At 35.8% G+C, this 21,809-nt stretch overlaps 2 protein-coding genes across 2 annotated transcripts in view; one reads left to right on the forward strand and one right to left on the reverse strand.

Annotated features, from left to right (window-relative positions):
* Nucleotides 1–224: 224 nt before the first annotated feature.
* Nucleotides 225–10,119, reverse strand: LOC123552484 (uncharacterized). The gene is made up of 7 exons (XM_045342189.2): nucleotides 9,593–10,119; nucleotides 8,743–8,853; nucleotides 8,148–8,282; nucleotides 7,818–7,916; nucleotides 6,788–6,865; nucleotides 6,287–6,334; nucleotides 225–5,812 (listed from the first exon to the last, which is right to left on the reverse strand). The coding sequence occupies exons 2-7, from the start codon at nucleotides 8,816–8,818 to the stop codon at nucleotides 2,118–2,120; spliced, it is 4,131 nt and encodes a 1,376-aa protein (XP_045198124.2). The 5' UTR covers nucleotides 8,819–8,853; nucleotides 9,593–10,119; the 3' UTR covers nucleotides 225–2,117.
* Nucleotides 10,120–11,993: 1,874 nt separating this feature from the next.
* The window catches only part of LOC123552485 (probable ATP-dependent RNA helicase DDX10), a 29,712-nt gene continuing 19,896 nt past the window's right edge, over nucleotides 11,994–21,809 (forward strand). The window contains exons 1-6 of the mRNA XM_045342191.2: nucleotides 11,994–12,172; nucleotides 15,256–15,316; nucleotides 15,973–16,103; nucleotides 16,890–17,048; nucleotides 17,658–17,778; nucleotides 20,086–20,200. Coding sequence (XP_045198126.2) covers nucleotides 12,032–12,172; nucleotides 15,256–15,316; nucleotides 15,973–16,103; nucleotides 16,890–17,048; nucleotides 17,658–17,778; nucleotides 20,086–20,200 — 728 coding nt within the window. The 5' untranslated portion in view covers nucleotides 11,994–12,031. The remainder of the gene's footprint in view (nucleotides 12,173–15,255; nucleotides 15,317–15,972; nucleotides 16,104–16,889; nucleotides 17,049–17,657; nucleotides 17,779–20,085; nucleotides 20,201–21,809) is intronic.

The raw sequence follows: 21,809 nt of genomic DNA on the forward strand, positions 1-21,809 counted from the left end.
TGTTTTGAAACATTAAGGGTTCTTATAACATTCAAAAGCTTAGACTTTTTGGATCATATACTGATTGATAATCATAACATTTAATTATCATTATATAAATTGACGCTTCTTTCGGAGTACTTTAACTTAATATGAATACAAAACAATACAAAATGTCCAAATTACCAATGAACTTATAAATACTTTAGTAATGGTTTGTAACACGTGAAAGAAAAAGCTAAAGATACTTTATATAAACTTTATTTATATATACAAGTATGTATTAAGTCTTAAATTACCTTAATCTTCTAAAGGTAAATAAACAGAAAGGAATAAGCTTACTTTATTTTAAATAACCGTCACATGACCAGCACGTTAACAAAGATCAGCAGTGTTTTATAAAACCATTTAATATATTCTTACTTCACATACTCCAATCAGCGTTATAAAATAAATAGAGAGCATTTGTTTATGTAAAAACAATTTCATATATACATCAATGATAATATGTCTGTAATACCTGGTGGTAATACATCGATGATAACATGTATGTAAAAATATCGGTTTAAAAAATCGTCCAGGATCCTAATCCAATTCTAAAGAAGTTTGTGGTTTTCTCCATATTTGTATTTGTGCTCATAAATCACAAGTACACATTTAATTCTTCCAGTGCGACTCCGGTGCCTTTGTATTATTTATATACAAGTAATAACATAACATTGGATACAATAGATACAACACTTTCATGAGTCACGTAGCCACGAGTGGAAATATATTACAGCAGGAGTCCGCTAGTGAAAGGTATTTGATATTGGATGTAAAACTAAATTTTATCCATTTTTAGTTTCGCACCAGTGAAAAATATATTTGATATTTTCCAGTTTGGTTTCGCACTAGTGAAAAATATATTTATAATTTCCTTGTGAAATTACAAGTCGTAGCTGTTGTGTACAGCCGCAATATTTCCAAAGTTCACTGAAAAAAGTGATAAGACTTTAACATGTATAAGTTAAAAATAGTTCAGTCAAAAACATAAAATTGAATATCATGAACTAAGAAATAAGACAGCAAAGTAAAATGAGAATATAAATTGACCTTCTTTAGTCACAATTTTGTACTAAATGAATTAAAAAGTAAATTTCACAAATGTCAAAGGTCAAAGAAAACTATTAAATGGACTAAATGTACGACAACGACATAAATGCTGAAAACTAAAAATAAATAACTGTTTCAAAGACTATTAGCATCGCCATTATATGGACAATGGGATCATTCTTGTTTATGTTGACACAAACGGTCTAAAATATACACCATGGTAGAATAAAAACCATTTATGTATCCAAATAAATTATTTGATTTCTGTTCATTAAACATGTGACAGGGTGGGATATATTTTACGACAAAATACGCTTAAATTTAGAAATTGTCTGCGAGAAAGACGTAATTATTAATTCAACTTCTCATGGTGCCGCCATCTTGTCAGTGATGCACAAATGCATAGATAATAAATCAATTATTGTCACATGTATATAAAGCTAACAATTATCGTTGACCATAATATTCAAGCCATGGTCCTAGTAAAAGAAACAGTCAGTAAATTTAACTAGTTAATACGCAGGTACATAACTATATTATTGTAGTTCATCTTAAATCGGTACGTTGTGATATCTGTTAGCTCTGTGTTTTATTTGAGGACCTCCGCGGTGGTTTGGCTGGTCGCTGATTTCCCGTGGTCTGCTCCTTTTTGAAGTTGTTTCAAGTTTATTCATTGTGAATTTATAATTATTTCATACACAAAACAAAAAGTAGGTTTTAAAACGATCGGTCGTTCATCCAGGCTCACGTGCTTCCTCATGGCACATTGAAACTCCACTACCAAATAGGTCAGGAAAGGGTATAAGCTGTAGGTGAGACTTTGTTCCTTTGTTTGTTCGTTTTGTCCTGATGTGTCGGTTTTGTGTGTGTGCGTGTATGTTTCTGGTGTGCACGTCTGCGTGCTGTGGGTTTCGTTTTGGGGAGGCTGCGTTTTTGGTAAGTGGCATTCCCTGTTTGATATTTGTCTTTGTTTTTTAAATAGAACAAAACCCAAACAACTATCAAATATCATTAAAAAGCTTGATTGATAACATTTATAGAATTTATTGGTTGCTACGCCTACAGAAACATATTGCTCCTACCATTCTTTCCCACACGGAGTGAACAGATTCACAGCAACCCTCTCCGCACGCTGGTAGTCTTTCCACTACTGTTTGAGCCATTCCACTTTTCCGTTTATCTTTTTTAAAGTATTTCAACACTTCATGTTGTTCTCCAAGTTGAGCAAAATTATCTGGTGTCTGTCCCAAACCATCGGTCACATTTCGAAGATCGGGATACTCTTGACACAGAAAAATTACCATTTCCAACTGGCCGTGGTAAGCGGCAATATGAAGAAGCGTGTGTCCATCTTTTGTTTTCGTCATCGGATCGAGCCCTCTTGTGCAGAGAAATTGCAGCACTTCAATGTGACCTCCACATGCGGAGTAATGCAGAGCGGTACATCCAAATTCATCTGACATATCAAGCAAATCTGGATAAGTTGTACAAATATATTTGACAATGTCAAGTGATCCGCCGAAGGCAGCTTTTAACAGTAAAGTACTGCCATTTGAAGAAGCTGCCATAGGTTCGATACCTTGTTCTATAACAAATTTAAGCAGTTCTACGTTCCCACTTCCTGCTCCATAATGACCAACGTTGTGCCCAGTGTCGTCCAGTTTTTGAAGAAGCTGAGGATACTTATTGCAAATGTGTTTCACTGTTTCAAGTTTTCCGTCATATGCAGCAAGATGAAGTATAGAACTTCCTGACGAGGTGGTTGCATTTGGATCCAATCCCTTTGACAGGAGGTAGTCAAGAATTTCAATAAAACCACCTCTGGCAGCGTAGTGTATGGCATTTGCTTCGTTTATATCTCTCTTGCATACAATGTCGGTCAGTTTGCTGCAAATATATTTCACTATATTCATTCGTCCATTGTAAGCGGCAATGTGAAGGAGAGTCTGATTTTCGTACGTCTCAAGAACTTGACCATCACTAACGGACAGTAAATGTGTGAGCACTTCTAAGTGACCTTCCTGTGCAGCGAAATGTATTGCCAAATAGGAACGAACGTTTCCTATTTCAAGCATGTCTGCGCAGTGATCACTTATATATTTTACCATATCGAGCTTGCCGCTGAATGCTGCCTCATGTAGAATTGTACTTCCGTCCTCAGATAAAGCCCCTGGATCTGCTCCACTTCTAATCAGGAAATCTAAAATTTCGACGCATCCACCAAGAGCGGCTGCATGGCAGCAAGAGTATCCATTAAGGCTGCGGGCCGTTAACATTTTCGGAAAAGTAGTCGCAAGATATTTCATAACTTCAGGGCGACCGTAGTAACAAGCTTCATGAAGCAATGTACATCCATCTCTACTACAAATATGCGGCTCAATATGATTCTCGATAAGATATTTCAACGTCTGAATATTTCCACTAGCTGCAGCATCATGTGCCGCAGTATTCCCGTCGTTATCAACAAACTTGATCATTTCTTGATACTTGACACTAAGATGTTGTACAAGCTGATAGTTGCCGTTAAATGCGGCTATGTGCAATAACGACCGGCCGTCGATTGTTCGATCATTTTTATCTGTGCCCCTTCGAAGGAAAAAATCAATAGTATCCGTCTGTCCAGACTTTGCAGCAAGGTGGACAGGCATAAATGAATCATCATTTTGCAAAGTTATGATGCCATGGTAACTGTCCATCAAGTAGTCTAAAACTGATACGTGTCCATTGAACGCTGCCAAATGAAAGATTGTATTGCCTCCTTGTACTTTTAGAGTGGCGCTTGCTCCGTTTGTCACTACAAACTTAAGGATGTCAAGGTGGCCCTCTCTGGCTGCGTAGTGTGCAACAGTGAAACCGTTATTGTCAGTTACTTCAACCATATCTGGAACTAATGATATTATATGTTTCACAAGATTCATTCTTCCGTGAATTGCTGCAATATCAAGGACTGTCATTTCAAGTTTCGTTTGTGCCTTCAGATCAAGACCTAGGTCAAGCAGAAAATCAAATATTTCCACACTTCCTCCTTTCGACGCAAAATGTAGTAATGTGCGTCCTTCTGTATCTTTCTTACGGAGTAAGGCACTGGCCACATCTTGGTCTAGTTGAGTCAGCAGATATTTCACAATATCTGTATTTTCACAAGCACATGCTAATGGAACGATGGCAGTCATGAAGTTTCGAAATGGACCTGCCGGATTTAAAACTATTTTAAATAGTTCAGTGTCGCCGGTATCGATAGCCGCTTGGACAATACTGTTTTCATTTCCAGCATACAATTTTGAGTATCTTGTTAATAAAGACTTGTTTCTGTCACGTATTGCCTCTGTGATAGTTTTTGCTAACTGGTTTTGTAGGCCAGTTGCCATACCCGCAACTGATTGTGTCACAACTGTGTATACGTCACACAGAAGATCGTATTGTCCGCATCTTATTAGATGGACGGAAAGCGGCATATTTGACTCGTCTTCCTGGAAGAAGAACTGGAAGCCTATCATAGTTTTTACAACATCAACGAACTGTTCGTTTGTCCAGAGAAGCGATGACGCAACCTCTTCAAAAACCAACGGTTTCTTTGATTCTAGAGCTGCACTGTATTTTGATGCAATGATATTGCAGTGTGACTGTGACAGATTTATTGTTACCTTTATGTCACTGGTATCCGGTCGCTTCTGCTCTGTTTCTTCCAACTTTGGCACTTTAAATTTTATCAAGTTAACTGCCCTGACAGGAAGAAGATCTAGAATTTCATCGAATTTACAACGGGTTATGTCACGCAATACTGCCATGTACACGAGACGATGAGTAAATGTATAGAACGTTTTACTTGCATCTTTCACAATGAGGTTTAACTCAAGAAGAGATTCGAGTGAATCTACAACATCTGCATACGAACATTTAGCCTGGCTAAGGATTTGAAGTAATTTCAAGAATATTGTTTTATCAGTGGTACACAGACCAGCAACAGGAAAACCATCTTCAAGTAGCAATATAAGCAAAAGGAACATGTACGAAGCGATATTGTTCTCTCGTGTATCAGCTATCATATCTAAAAGGTAGCGGAACGGATCATCGAACAGAAGTTCTGTATCTGTATGTCCAATGAAACTACAAACAACGGGAAATCCAACATTTTGGTTGTCGAACTTTGAACATAGATCGAAAAGGCTGTCTTTCATGTTTTGTATTTTTTGTTGGTTTTTACATATGATCGAAAGAAGACTAACTTGCTCTTTGGTTGTGAGACTAAACGCATCTGATTCCAGATCAATACGTGATATTCCTCTAATAAACGGGATACCTGGGCCATTTTCGACATCCATTGCATGTTCAAACACAGAGTTATCCGCCGTTAAGATGAAGTATACCTGTTTTCTTTCTATTAACGTCTTTGTTAACTTCTCTATCCACCTCCATCCGCCAACATGACTTCCCTGTGAGCCACGAAAACCTAAACAGTCATCAAGCAATACGACAACTTCTTTTGAACTGTTTTCAAGAACATACAAATCATATGGGGAACGTGCTATTACAGGATTGAAATTTGGATATGTATCTATAAGACTATGCATTATGCTAAGCGCTGTATGAGTTTTCCCGCTACCAATTTTTCCTGTTAATAGCACTGTCCTGTGAACCTGAACTATCTGCATTGCCGCATGGAATGCCCTTGTCTTCCGTTTGGTGTCGTGCGTCTCGTTCTTCTCTTTGTGACTATCTAAAACCTTTCTTGAATAGCCTGAAGCAAATATGAAAGGTAGCAATAATTGTAAGTGTGGAATTTTGAAATATTAGTTTCTTTTTATGACGGTTTCACTATGAAAAGTTACTTTAAACAAGTTCCGCTGTAGTAATTGTTGGGAATCTGCATTTATGGAATAAATGTGAGAAGGTAACATTAAGCGGAAAATGAAGCTTATCTATAGGTACGCTGCTATCTACCCTATTGTTAAAGATAGGTCTTAAATATAGTAAATTTCTCAATGTTCTGAATCTACACTATTTAGAAATATTTGACCTGCTTTTTGTCATCTTAATTGATCTACAAAGACAAGAATGATGCTAATTTTATCAATTAGAAATAATTGACCCATAATTCAGTCCCAGACTAAGTTATTTAGATAAATGACGTCCAGATATGACTTCCGGTGTAACAAACAAGCAGACCTTCAGAAACCTCAGTACATGTACATGGATAAATCAAATTGCATACCTATCACTTCTCGCAACTTTTCAACATCTTTGTCGTTCTGTATTAGACCTGAAAATTGGAAACATACATACCATGGTAGCAATAAACATCCTGAAACCTCGAACTTCAAGGTTTGGTTTCTGTTTACGGATCATATTGGAATGTTTATCTTTCGGAAACTGTTATCTCAGACAGTTGACATAGGTTCAAATATTTTATCAATATAAAAGAAAGTTTTTTACCACAGTCCATTATTTTTTTTAAATTTTCGTCATTCGTGGCTCTGACTTTATAAGTGCAACATTGAAAGTAATGCATTATTAACATATATTTTTTATAAAATAACTCTTTGAACAACTGCTAGAACTGTTTTAGTCTAAAATTCAAAGCACTGTGCTACCGCTACTGGCGTAATTAGATAATGTACATTAATTGATACATTAAAGTATTTCATGTATTTTGATTAGATAATTCGTATACCATTGTTTTAGTTATAAACATTGAGTTTTCAAATGATATTACTTTTTAGAACGTTCTTTTCCGTGTATTCCTCCTCTTCCAAAATTTGCATCCGTGAGCCTTGCTGTATCCTAGAGCCCTCTGAAACAAGATTTTGGGAAATAATTATAATTAATATATCGTATAGGTTCAATAGTACTAAATAGGTAATCAAGCAGCACTTCCGGGCTAGTCAAATAATGGCGGAAAGAAAAAAATCTTAATTTTTTCCCTGTTAAAGCGGCATTTCCATGTTTTTTGTAAGCTAGTTCCTGTTTTTGTTTAATTGTGGACCTATACTTGCCATTTTGGTAGCATTTTCAAGGCGATTTTTTGCATTTTTAGAAATGTAAACAAACCTTATTACTCATGTGTTCATACCCACATTTCAGCTGTCAGTTTGGAAGTGAGCTGTTAGACAAAACAAAATCTCTTAGAAGATACGTGACACCTACTTTTCTTGGTATTTTTTGGTAGTTTTTAGGTCATTTAAGAACATAAGGCTAGTAATTCTTTTTTAAAATGGGCCTGGCTATGTGTTACAGCTCTCAGAAGATTGTTAATTTTATATAGAACATATAGCAAATTTATTTACTACTGTATAGCTTATATCGTTTTACACCCCGCCCCCTCCGCCCAACACCCCCATTTGGATGAAGACTAAAAACTGGCATTCATTAAGTTCGTTGAATTACATAAATTACAAGGCGTATTAATTATCGCCTTAGCGCATAATTGGTGCGTCTGTTTTAATTTTTAATATTTTTTGTTTTTGTTTTTTAAGCTTAGTTTAGTTTATATTCAGTTACACCACTTTCGCGCTGGCGGCACGAAATACAGTGTTGTTTTTTTTTTTTTTTGTTTTTTTTTTTTTTTTCTTCTTTTTTTGTTGTTGTTTTTACATATCCACGTACATGTAAACAGGTTGCTGGAAAGAATAGCAGGTGTCCTATTTTACCCTGTGTCAAACACTTATTCGATCAGCTTTGAGTAACGAGCTTCAGACAAAGATGATGTTACAAAGTACATTTGCATACAATTTCAAAACACTTACGTCTGGAGACAGATCGTCTGGTAACCTTGACCTCTTCACTGTCACCATGGAGACTAAGTGTAGCGCTTGCAGGTCTTTTAGTCAATATGTCCGTCTTGTCTATCAAAAAGAGCATAGATCTAGTACACAGTTGTATGGCATGGAATTTTAAACAAGTTGTTGCAAGTTTATTTGATCACCGAAGATATTTAACCCGTGCCTAACTTTGAAAATATTAAATCATAAATACGTTTTAAGTTCTATAAACCATCTTTTTCTTAATTTCTTTCAAATAGCGAACATACACGCGCATACAAATTAAATAAAATACATGTATATGATATAGCTTACTTCTGGTCACAAGGACACTTTTCTTGGTTGGTTTCAACTTTATTGGCGACTTGGTTCTTCCTTGTCCGTTGTCATCCTCAATAATAACGTCTGATTCTAGCAGCGGCTGTTTGGTGTATACAGCAGCATCCATATCTGAAATCGTGTTGAGAGAAAGAATTAACTTGCGAGATGTCATTCGCGTTCGTTCGGTTAGCTCAGTATGTAGACCACAAACGAAAGTTCGCAAGATCGATCTCCGGACGAAAACAGTGCTTTCCGTAACGCTTTGACAGAAGATAATATTTTGTAACCGTTGATTCATTAGTTACTTGTGGTGCACAAGAATCAACGAACAGTTATTAGGTTAGCTGAACGTTGTTACGACTGAAATTGTCAAAAACGGCGTTGAACGTCATTAGCGCATATGAGCAAATTAAAATATCAGTGTGGTATGTCCTTTTGGGCTTTCGCTGTATTTAGATAATACATTATACTACAGGAATATTTCTGAGAATATAACATTTTTCGTAGCAATGGGTTCCTTCTTAGTATAAGAATAGCAACACTGATGTGAACATAATAACAACAATTGCAATAAATCACTGGAACTTACGGCGTTGATCTTTCCTTCCCATCTCAGACATTTCATACGGAGAGGGGCCTCGATCCCCTAGTCCGCGGTGTTCCATGGCTGTTCTAAACTCTCAGATCTTGACTTTGATTTCTGTAGGTAGGCAAAGTATTTAAACTAACGTACAGGCTATGTGAGACATAATCACAAGTAAAAAAGTGTATTTGATAAATGAATTACCTTACATGGTCTCAAAAATTCACAGTGCTCTTATAACGTGTTGTCTGAACGTATGTTTATACATTTGTAATATTGAAAATTGTATATTTTAAATAATATTATGAATCAGAGTACATATGTTAAAAAGTATTCTGATCTATGTTGAACGCGATGCTGAAGTAAAATTATTAGCCCAAGCGTAAGGAAGTACGTACAAAGGTAAATTTGAAATAGAAATGCGAACATGAAAACTGAAAAACCTAGCTAAGCACATTACATTTCTTTCAATACACAGCATAGGATTGTAATTTACAAACAAAAATGAAGAACGAGCTACCCGTACAACATACTATATTGAATTTAGAAATTTTTCACTTCAGTAGCGACATCTGCAGATTCAGATAGAGGCTTGCCACTCACTGCTATACGTGGGTTTAAGACCTTGTTTAGACTTAGAATTCCCTCATGCGGGCAAGTTCGGTAGTTCTACTCACGTGACCGTTCGTGTATAACATAATGCCAATAAGGCACCTGTGGTCTTCCTTCATTATCTACATTAGGAAAGTCACCATACGGCATAGATTGTGTAGGCGTAACTTAATACCCAACGAAACAAACAATTTTATTTTATATTCAAAATTCAAACACGTCAATGTAACATAAATTTAAATACCTTCTTAAGTTTTAAAACATGTATCCTTCCATCTTCTGTAGCGACTGGGTTTGTTTCGACAATAGGTTGAATACGTTAAGTTTTACGGGAAAACATAGAATATTACACAATTATTTATTTCATATTGATATCACAGGCAAGGAATATTGGAGCAATTACATTATAAAACAATTGATTTTTGTTACTTTTCTCTATTGTTTGTCGAACGAAATTACGCGTGATTTAAAACAATAAGCGATCTTCGCGGCTGGTTGGTTTGCAAATGAAAGGCGCGACGCCCCGCTAATATTAAAAAAAATAACAGAGCAGTAATATTATTTTTCTGCCATTTGATCGATATCTACAGTGTACTAAGTTCAATATAGTTCGTACCACGCGGAAAGAGTGTTTTAGGAACAGAATGCATATTACCTTTCTATTTTAGGTTCCGTCAAGTTAAAAATAAGAGGAAAATAAAAATTAAGATTGGTTTCGGAGTATATCTACAACTATCACAAAACGTCCACTACTGTTGTACTAACAATAATGCAGAGACTCTATCATTTCATCTTGCTATTCCAGTGATGAATGTAAAAAAAGTCCTGAGCGGAATATTAAAGCGTATTTCACTACTAACAATTACATGACTCCTTATATAAATTGCAAGTCCCTAATGTGTCTATATGCAACACATGTTTATTGAGCTAGTAAATCAAAAAGTTGAAAACAAAACTGTGAAAATTAATTTGTGTATCATGCAACAGAATCCTTACCGAATGACTTGCACGCGAATAGTCAAAATCATTACATGACTTTTTATAAAAAAACTCTAGCCCATAGTATATGCTATATATGACTGGTACATATTCAACACATGTTTTCTGGGCTAAAAAGTATTTGAAAATTAATTTCTTATACCATGTAATAAAACAGTGATTGAATGGCAATCAATTTGATATATGTGTACTGCTGATCTGGATGGTGTTTAATTTTCTTTTCTCTTTTTTAGTTTTCGCTACGGAAATAATATAGTATTATTGATACGAGTATTAATTGCTAAAATTATGTGTCAGAATAAAATGAATTGTCGCTTAACGTGTCTTACCATTTCAACTGGGGAAAAGGCGCCGGCTTGCTGAGCGTCAGGACAGTATTTTGTTACCCTGGCCTCACGGCTAAATCTGATTTTACGATTCATACACTGCTTGTTTTATTGTTTGCAAACTTATTCATAGTCGCCGCCGGTAACCCAAATGGTCTACTCCTCCAAAACACTGTTATTAAAGTTAGTGGGATGATAGTGCAAGATACTGAAGACGTTTCAATTCAAGTAGCTTCCCTGGTTCTTTAGCGTGTCAGGTGTAAAGCACCCATACACGGGAATCTTTTCCTAGAATGGTTTTACTTTGGGGAGCGCCGCTGCACTCAATGCTATTATGGGCACGTATTTAGTAAGAGCAAAAACTCAGTAAATAAACAAGTACTTCCGGCAACAATGACATAAGTACATCCGGCAACAATGACATAAGTACTTCCGGCAACAATGACATAAGTACATCCGGCAACAATGACATAAGTACTTCCGGCAACAATGACATAAGTACATCCGGCAACAATGACATAAGTAGTTCCGACAACAATGACATAAGTAGTTCCGGCAACAATGACATAAGTAGTTCCGACAACAATGACATAAGTACTTCCGACAACAATGACATAAGTACATCCGGCAACAATGACATAAGTACATCCGACAACAATGACATAAGTACTTCCGATGCGTCAGTATGTGAAAAGAGTTGACATGGTAAACACGAGATACAACCATATTTGGGCACTTTCAATTAAAAATAGTCATAAGCTGACCGTTTATGATAACCTCAAGGTCAATACGAACATGTATATTTCTAATATATGAAGCAGTTATAATTAGTCATTATGCGCATATTGTTTATTTTCATGCAGTAAATAAAAAGTAGATACTACCGACGCGCCAGTCATATCAGATGTGTATGCTAGTATTTAGACAGCATTACCACTAGACAATTATGCTGCACGTTCGCTCGGAAAGAACTTTAGGATGAATGAGGACTTAAACGGTAATGGAGCATGTCTAGTTAAATGCAAGTTCAGGTTCAAAGCAACCTAGTGGTGATATACACGTAAGTTTGAGTATTTAACCAAAGGCGTAAATTTCTACGATTTACGTTCTTGATATGACGCATAAAAATACATACAATATGTTTGAAAATGATAGCTCAAAATACACATTTCTCTTAAGAAATCATCACGGTTTTCATACTGTCATTTTCATAATTAAAAGATACGTTTTAAAAATGTTTTGACCGTTAAATATTTCAACGGATCTTTCAGTTTCTCTCCGTAAAATGAAGACCACAAGGTTTCATGGATCATTCGTTTCGTTCGAGAATAAAGGCATGTAACTCTTACTACACGAGGATGAATTTCAAGCCAAAGAAAAAAGACCAATTTAAAGGCCATAAAGGCAAGGTTTTTCGAAAGCAGTTGTATGGCTCTAAAAAGACTAACAGAGAGATTATTGACGAAGAGATTGAACATCTTCAGGAGAAGTTAAACGAGGTAAACACAGCTTGCCTTCTGCGTAATGTTTTCGGATAGGTAATATTTTGGATAAGATACATAACATAAGATATATATTTTGAGTCGGCAAGACATTTACAAATAACATAAGCTCTGAAGAGCTTTTTTAACCGACTATATAACAAGTGTATGTTAACAAAAGTAAATAAGCTACAAGTAAGATGGATAATTTACAACATAAAATCTATGAGAAACCACATGAGTCTGAAATTCTATCAATAAGACCACAGAAGTCTATCTTTACAAAAAATACCCCCTATATTTATAAAATAAACACCAGGAATGAAACGTCAAAAACCCAGGGTCCCCTGAAAATACGCACGGAACACAGGGTGATCGCAATTTAGCGAGCGTAGTTAAGAAATAACACTAAAATACACCTACCACACTCGACAGCGTTCAAATCTGATACACTTTACAAGAGTAATCAGACATTTTCTGAGATTTTCAGCTGTCGCCAAAGCCATTCGCTGACGTCACAAAAATGAACAACAATTAAAGCGCCGATAAAGATAAATAATTATTTTATTCTTTAAAATTGACAAGGTAATTATTAGAATATTTAATGTATACATCAATCTATAATACCCTAGATTCCTTTTGCAATAAAAGATAATAAAAATTTGATGGAAAACCTAACGGAGGTTATCATTGGAAAATTTCCATTTAACGATGCAGCTGAATATTACTAAATTTCCAAGAGTAAAATGTGAATACATTGAATACTCAATAGACTTTTTATATAAAAGCAAATGAAAATGTCTTAATGTAATTGAAGGTAAGAAGTACGGAATTGCTACTTCTAATTTCAATCCCGGCCCTGTAATTTTGTAATGATGTGACGTCAGCGAATGGCTTTGGCGACACTGAAAATCTCAGAGAACCTCAGAAAATGTCTGATTACTCTTGTAAAGTGTATCAATTGAAGGTAACATGTGTATGTATTTTATGTTATTATTAACTACCTCGCTACATTGCGATCACCCTTGTTCCGTGACGTATTTTCAGGACCCTGTTTTGACGTTCATCCTGGTGTTTAATTATATATAGGGGTATTTTTTGTAAAGATAACTTCTATGGTCTTATGATAGAATTAGACTCCGTGGAACATGCTAATCCTAAAATTTGGTTAAAGCTGCTTAAGATGTAATTAGTTACATGTTGACCAAATTTAATGGGCAACGTGCCATTTATTAGATTATTCTTTAAACTCAGAATATCACTCAAATCAGTTTTGAAAGGACCCATAGCATCTTTTCATAGGTAAATTAATAATCATTAAAATGAACATGATTGAATAACATAGGAATATAGATTTGTATTATGGTTAAAATTTAACTTCGTTTGATTAAGAATTTGCATACAGACAAGACATATAACCTCTATCATTAGATTTTCCAATAGACAGGCAGGGTTGCAAGCAACAAGGTACTTCACATTAAAGTTAATAAGTACACAGACATGTTATTTTGGTTCTATCAAAGGGATGTAATTACAATAAACACAAAATGAATTCAGCATGAACTAAAGCAAAAATACAACATTTGAGAAACAAACACAATAAGCACATTATCTAGAATAGCTAAAAAATTTCAGCTCTGAGATGTGTATATGCTGTTACGGATCTCTGAGCTGAAACGAATCCCATACTGAAACCTAACCAGGAATCGTGCCAGAAGTCTGTCTCGCTATAATTCCATCAAATGAAACGCAATGGACTCACCTTTTACTTTAAAATATTTGTAATCCATTTTTCTTTTGATCTGGCATAAAATAATCCATGCAACCTAATTTGAACACAAGTTATACACACAAGTTTCAAATTGGTACCCCTGTCAGCAATATTTTGTCCGCCATTGCAGTTGTCACCTGATCAGGGCACTCTTCATTTTAAAGATTTAACCAATAGGCAGTATAGAATCGTTATTTATTGACCTTTTCTGAGAACATAAACTTTCTAAACTATCATAGTATGTTTTTTATGAATTTTGTCGAAAATGGTTATGTTTATTATTAAATTAAACTGATAAATAGGTAAAATTTTGATCTTGATTTTCAAAAATAACCACATGCTCTGAACTGTTGCATGACGTCATCAGTTTCTCACGAGAGACTGTGCAAGATGTTGCAGTTTGACACTGGTTAGTTAACCAAATGGGGTTTCTCCATAACTTAATGGATGCGATCATCAGAAAATAAAAACAGCGTCAGTTAAGATATGGTAGCCAGAACTATATATAGAATAGACTAGATTGCAAAGCAGTGTTTATTCTTGCGGATGCATTAGTTGAGCTGTAAATGGTAAGTGGATACCAGTAAATTGCTGGGGGTAAGGTATATTTGGTTTAAATAGTTCTTAAAATAGGGTCGCTCAAAAGCTCTGCAGAGCTTAATATGTTCATTTATCATATAAAATATAGGCTAATAAATATGTAATAAAATAAATAAAAAACATTGTATGGAAATAAAATAGCATCTAAACTGTAATTTCAACAGATTTTATACACCCAGTCTGTAACTTTACAGACTGAAAAATCTTGAAATTTATGGATTAACTTGCCGGTATATTTACATCTGTTAAAACATTGAAATCTTTGACTTGTTCATCAACTAAAAATTACATACACAGCAAAGCAAATTCTTTTATGTCACTGCGATGTTTTGTTGTTACCTCCCTGCAGAGAGATTAAAGAAATTCACTGTCGTACCTATAATCATCAGAGATGAAAATGTTGGTGACATTTCCTTTGAAGTCTGATGTTTCTGACTCATACTTTGCCAGATGTCATCAAGTATATCAAATAGAATCATGACCTAAGGTGTTCACTTTAGTTCACATATCATATTTGCTAAACAAAATGTTTCATCTTCATAATTTAAACAGGTGTGTGATTGCACCAAGATAGAAATGAATTTATATTTAGAAACCTCTGTCCCTTGAAAAATGTTTTACAAAAGAAGGCCACTTTTTTTTTTGCAAAATGTCTATGTTTTGAAGGAATTTGCTGTTGCGGTCTAGTTTCTACAATACCTTAAGCTTTGCACTTCATACCATTTTTCAGTTTGAGACATCTGAGAGTAACAGTTTTACTGATTTTCCTTTATCAAAGAGAACATTAAAAGGTATTTATAACTTATACTGCTTACTTAGTAATACAGTATTTATTGAGAAAGTATCTGTCTAAAAATGTGAGTCACATCACATGTAAATCTGTTCACAAGCGAAAGTATGCAGCCTAATTGAGTAATTCTCAAGAAGTTTTAAGACTTTTATGGTAATGATTAGATTTATCACAAAATGTTTACTTCATTTTCTTTTAGTTTATACTAATTTATCTTAGCTCAATTGTAGTGAAAACTTCAAGCTTATTTGAACCACTCTCGAGTCCGCTTCCTGGAAAAAACAGTGACATATGAGAAGGTATGATTGTGACCCTAGTGAGGCTCGAACTCACAAGCCTCTGGTTAAGAGCCAACACCTTAACCACTAGACCACCGCTCACCTTTCACAAAAGATTGATGGAACCAAATGCTTTTCAAAGCCTTAGAAGTCTACTGATTTAGTGTTTGACACTTCTAATGAACAGGTTCTAAAACAAGCTTATCATTAATTACTTTCTATAAAAAGCTGTGATATTTTTTAGTCTATTACTAGTACATCTAAAGAACCATGATGTCCAGCATTTAAAAAAAAGAAACAAAGAAAGTCAGGTTAAGATTTGTCTACTGTGTTAAAATCTTATGTTACGGTAATAAAAAGTCTGCTATATCGCGGGTAGGTTTGTCAGCATGCAGTTACGAGAAGCCAACAGACATTCAGCGAGAGTCAATAGGTCTGGCCTTAAATGGTAATGATATTCTTGGTGCTGCAAAGACTGGATCCGGAAAAACCTTGGCCTTCATTATACCAGTAAGTACAATAAACCAAGCCTTTATTATTCCTGTAAATATAATATATATTGTAAAATCATTAAATTTCGTGGGCATGAAATTTCGTGGTTTTGGTCAAAACAGCAATTTCATGAGGATATGAATTCCTGGATTTCAACTTTTGAACATGAAATGAATGGGAATTTCACTTGTTTGTTAGGATTAAATTTCAAGGATTGGCTCAACCATGAAATCCATGAAAATTAGTCCCCCATGAATAATAATGATTTCACAGTACGTGTGGACCTGTCATGTTTAATCAGTATGTAAAGGCATGATGAATTATAAAAAGGGGAATACATGTATATATTGAATGCATCTTGCATCATTACCAAATCATAAATTCTAAATACATCATCTGTTAACTTTTGTTAAGACCTATGCTCTAGTCTATACACAGTAGGTAAAACACTGCTGAAAATTTGTGGATTTACTCGGGTGTTCACCAGTGCCTGGTACAATTCTTGTACGTGCTTCTGACTGTTAAAACCTGAAATGTTGATTTATGTTGTACTGGTAAAATGTGTCAGTGTGACTTTAAAAAACTACAAAATTGAACAAACAATGCTTTAACATGTCTTGTTAATATCTTTCAACTCTTGTTCTTGTTTAAGAAACTTTTAGAGAGGTATCACACATAGTATAGTAATGTCCATGAGGAATATTTGTATTACAGGGAAATGCTGCATTGTTACATGTTTAAGAAGACATTGTTTATTTGGAAAGAAAATATTTGTACTTGATATTTACAATAATATTCAAACAGGTTTTGGAGTGCCTATACAAGCTGAAATGGTCCAACTTTGATGGCCTAGGTGCTCTCATTTTTTCTCCCACAAGGGAACTGGCCTTCCAGACGTTTGAGGTGCTGAAAAAAGTTGGCAAATTTCATGATTTTTCAGCAGGTCTGGTCATCGGAGGAAAGGTAAATGACGACTTCAAGCATTTTCACTTGGAACTACTCTCAGTTTGTCCACATCCGTATGTTTTTTTTTTTTTCAAATTGTAGCTTTATTCTGCAAGATCTAGATCAACTGTCATTCATTACAAAGGTCCTTGAAGGTGGTAGCAGGATTTTGTTTACTTTTTAAAATATTTACTATAATAATGTAAATTCTGCTATTTAAAGGCAATATGTTATAGAAGAGACTCATAATGTGTCAAAGTGAAAATTCTTTGTGTGATATCAAGTGATAATTGTAAGTGATCTTGTTTCACAGTAAATTTATGTAGTCCTGAATACTAGAATGCATTTACTGTTAAACCAGAATTGTACATCTCTTTGAAAATAATTTTAATTAACAAATAGTTGAGTTAAATCAAATTTTCAGTTAGGTTTTTCAAGTGCATTTATTCTTGTTTTCTTGTCAGTTGTCTCAAGTTACAAAATTCTTATGAGCACAATGCTTATAAATAAAATTTTATTGAGATCATAGACGGCGTTTTGCTCAAAACCTGAGTTCCTAAATGCACACAGCTCATATGGGGTAGAAATTTATATGTACATGTATACATGTATTCAATGCATTTACAGCCATTGAAGGAAGAAGCTGGTAGAATCAACCGTACAAACATTGTAGTATGTACTCCTGGCAGATTGTTACAACATATGGACGAAACTACATACTTTTCAGCAGATAATCTTAAAATACTTGGTTAGTAAATAAATGTGATTATTTTGTTTAAAATGTTAAAATTTAATACCATTTTTTCATGATTTTGGATCTATGGAATCGAACCTTGAGCTTTGTCTTGCTGTTTGCTGTTAGCAAAAACAAATGTCACCCTATCTTCAGCTAATAACAGAAGGAGAAAAAGAAAGAATCAGACGTTAAAGTTCCTTAGGAGACATGGTCCTAAAACAGAAACTGAGATTATAAGAAAAAGGTCCATAGTAAAACACCAAACAAATAAAGAACATTGTGTTCTAAAAGGATACATATACAAACTGGTCCTCCACAGCCTCACCCAAGACATTTTTCTATCTTGACACGAGTCCTTAGTTTACTAAGTTGGCAATGTATAATTGTTATGCATTACATCTATTCAAATCTTATTTTAATGCCTGAAATCAACTTGCCTCCAGATTGACATAAATTATGTTTAATGTGTTTACTGGTACATGTAAGAAGAGAGAAATAAGGGCCCCCACTGGCCATGTGGTTAGGGTCGCTGACTTAAAATGACTCCCCCCACCCACCCCCCGCCCCCCATAAGGCTGTTGGTTCGAAAACATTTGCTTGGGATAGTCGTGGTTCTTACCCATGTACCTGCACAGATCAATGTCCGGAGGGCATCTGGGGTCATCCTCAACCATGAATAGCTGAAAAGTAGTCATATGACCTATAATTGTGTCGGTGTGACATTAAAAGGGACAAAAACAAAAGGAGGAAAAAGTGTGAGTCTGTGAGATTCAGGCAGTATTTATTTAAAACTATTCACTCACAGTTTTGGTGACATTTTACAATACATTACATTGCATTATATGACGCTAAAATTGATTAAGAGATTGAAGATAAACGATATTGGTAAAAAATAAGTCATATGCCACTAAGTTTGTTCCTCTGGTCACTTTCACACTACCCACATTTTATCGATTTCCAAGATAATAACACCTTATGAGCAGTAAAGGGTCATTTTTATGCCCCCGAAGGGAGTATATAGTTTTTGAACCATCTGTCTGTCGGTCTGTCAGTCTGTCCGCAATTTTCGTGTCCGGTCCATATCTTTTTCATCGATGGATGGATTTTCAAATAACTTGGCTTGAATGTGTAACACAGTAAGACGACGTGTCGTGCACAAGACCCAGGTCCGTAGCTCAAAGGTCAAGGTCACACTTAGACATTAAACGATAGTGCATTGATGGGCGTGTCTGGTCCATATCTTCATCATCAATGGATGGATTTTCAAATAACTTGTCATGAATGTGTACCACAGTAAGACGACGTGTCTCGCGCAAGACCCAGGTCCGTAGCTCAAAGGTCAAGGTCACACTTAGACATTAAAGGATAGTGCATTGATGGGCGTGTCCGGTCCATATCTTTGTCATCGATGGATTGATTTTCAAATAACTTAGCCTCATTGTGTACCACAGTAAGACGACGTGTTGCGCGCAAGACCCAGGTGCGTAGCTCAAAGGTCAAGGTCACACTTAGACGTTAAAGGATAGTGCATTGATGGGCGTGTCCGGCCCATATCTTTGTCACCGATGGATGGATTTTCAAATAATTTGGCATGAATGTGTACCACAGTAAGACGACGTGTTGTGCGCAAGACCCAGGTTCGTAGCTCAAAGGTCAAGGTCACACTTAGACGTTAAAGGATAGTGCATTGATTGGCGTGTCCAGTCCATATCTTTGTCATCGATGGATGGATTTTCAAATAACTTGGCATGAATGTGTACCACAGTAAGACGACGTGTCACACGCAAGACCCAGGTCCATAGCTCAAAGGTCAAGGTCACACTTAGATGTTAAAGGTCATTTTTCATGATAGTGCATTGATGGGCATGTCTGGTCCATATTTTTGTCATTCATGCATGGATTTTAAAATAACTATGCATGAATGTGTGACACAGTAAGGCGACATGTCGGGCGCAAGATACAGCTCCGTAGGTCAAAGGTCAAACTCTAACATCGGCCATAACTATTCATTCAAAGTGCCATCGGGGGCATGTGTCATCCTATGGAGACAGCTCTTGTTAAACATTTAGTCTTTAATATATATTCATTTAGTAAATGTCTGTATCCCATTACTTTTGTGGCACAATCATTACGTAAGGTAGTTTGCTTAGTTTCTTAGAAAGTTACACCAGACGTATTAGGTTAGATATACTCACTTTTAATCCTTACATTATTGACAGAAGTTTCTGTTTTAAAAATTCAAATTTTTAATGTAAATTTTATGCTGAACAGCTTTAAGATAGCGTATGATTTGAATTTTCAAATCTTTTTCTTTGTCAGTTCTTGATGAAGCTGATCGGATACTGGACCTTGGTTTTGCACAGACTATGAATGCTGTCATAGAGAACCTTCCTGCAGAGCGACAAACTTTGCTCTTCTCTGCAACACAGACTAGGTATTAATCATGAAATTGTCTTTCCATTAGTTAAGTTTATATAAGTTCATTTTAGCTAGATTGTGATGCAGGCTTGAGGGTAATTTGAACCACTTTTGAGTCTGCTTCCTGAAAAAAATCAGTACTGGTGTCATGAGATGTTATAGTCGGTACCCCAGTTGGGCTAGAACCCACTACACTAGAGTTGAGTGGCTAACATCTAAACCACTAGACCAGCACTCCCTATTCATGAGATAACACAGGAGAACTATGTATTCATGTTATGTACATTCTACAGTGCACTCGTTTTCTGAGTGTATATCACTGGTATGCCTAAATATGTTTGTTGTATGGAGGTTGCTTCCCAGTAGAGATTAATTTTCTAAGAAAATATCTGTTTGGTAAAAAGTTACCTGACCTTATAGAGACGGGTCTGCCCTTCGAAGATATTGTTAACAGAGGTTAAACTGTATACATACGCTGGGAACTACTTTAAATATATGTACCTCTACATATTATTTTGTGTTATTATGTCTCCCCTAGGAGACATATTGTTTTTGCCCTGTCCGTCCGTACGTCACACTTCATTTCCGAGCAATAACTGGAGAACCATTTGACCTAGAACCTTCAAAGGTCAAGGTCACAGGGGCCTGAACATTGAAAACCATTTCCGATCAATAACTAGAGAACCACTTGACCCAGAATGTTGAAACTTCATAGGATGATTGGTCATGAAGAGTAGATGACCCCTATTGATTTTGGGGTCATTCCGTCAAAGGTCAAGGTCACAGGGGCCTGAACATTGAAAACCATTTCCGATCAATAACTAGAGAACCACTTGACCCAGAATGTTGAAACTTCATAGGATGATTGGTCATGAAGAGTAGATGACCCCTATTGATTTTGGGGTCACTCCGTCAAAGGTCAAGGTCACAGGGGCCTGAACATTGAAAACCATTTCCGATCAATAACTAGAGAACCACTTGACCCAGAATGTTGAAACTTCATAGGATGATTGGTCATGCAGAGTTGATGACCCCTATTGATTTTGGGGTCACTCCATCAAAGGTCAAGGTCACAGGGGCCTGAACATTTAAAACCATTTCCGATCAATAACTAGAGAACCACTTGACCCAGTGTTGAAACTTCATAGGATGATTGGTCATGCAGAGTTGATGACCCCTATTGATTTTGGGGTCACTCCGTCAAAGGTCAAGGTCACAGGGGCCTGAACATTGAAAACCATTTCCGATCAATAACTGGAGAACCACTTCACCAAGAATGTTGAAACTTTATAGGATGATTGTACATGCAAAGTAGATGACCCCTATCGATTTTGGGGTCACTCCATTAAAGGTCAAGGTCACAGGGGCCTGAACATTGAAAACCATTTCCGGTCAGTAACTTGAGAACCACTTGACCCAGAATGTTGAAACTTAGTATTAATAAGATGATTGGTCATGCAGAGTAGATGACCCCTAACGATTTTGGGTCACTCTGTGAAAGGTCAAGGCCACAGGGGCCTGAACATTGAAAACCATTTCCGGTCAATAACTTGAAAACCACTTGACCCAGAATGATGAAACTTCATAGGATGATTGGTCATGCAGAGTAGATGACCCCTAACGAT

Source organism: Mercenaria mercenaria, chromosome 4 (genome assembly GCF_021730395.1).
Source record: "Mercenaria mercenaria strain notata chromosome 4, MADL_Memer_1, whole genome shotgun sequence".
Classification (NCBI taxonomy): Eukaryota; Metazoa; Mollusca; class Bivalvia; order Venerida; family Veneridae; genus Mercenaria; species Mercenaria mercenaria.

Coding starts and splice junctions, on each gene's coding strand:
- LOC123552484 (XM_045342189.2), bottom strand. CDS start 8,818: ATGGAACACCGCGGACTAGGGGATCGAGGCCCCTCTCCGTATGAAATG. Junction 7,917..8,147: donor AAGTGTCCTTGTGACCAGAA/GTAAGCTATATC, acceptor TCTTTTTGATAG/ACAAGACGGACATATTGACT. Junction 6,335..6,787: donor GGAAAAGAACGTTCTAAAAA/GTAATATCATTT, acceptor TCCAATTTTCAG/GTCTAATACAGAACGACAAA.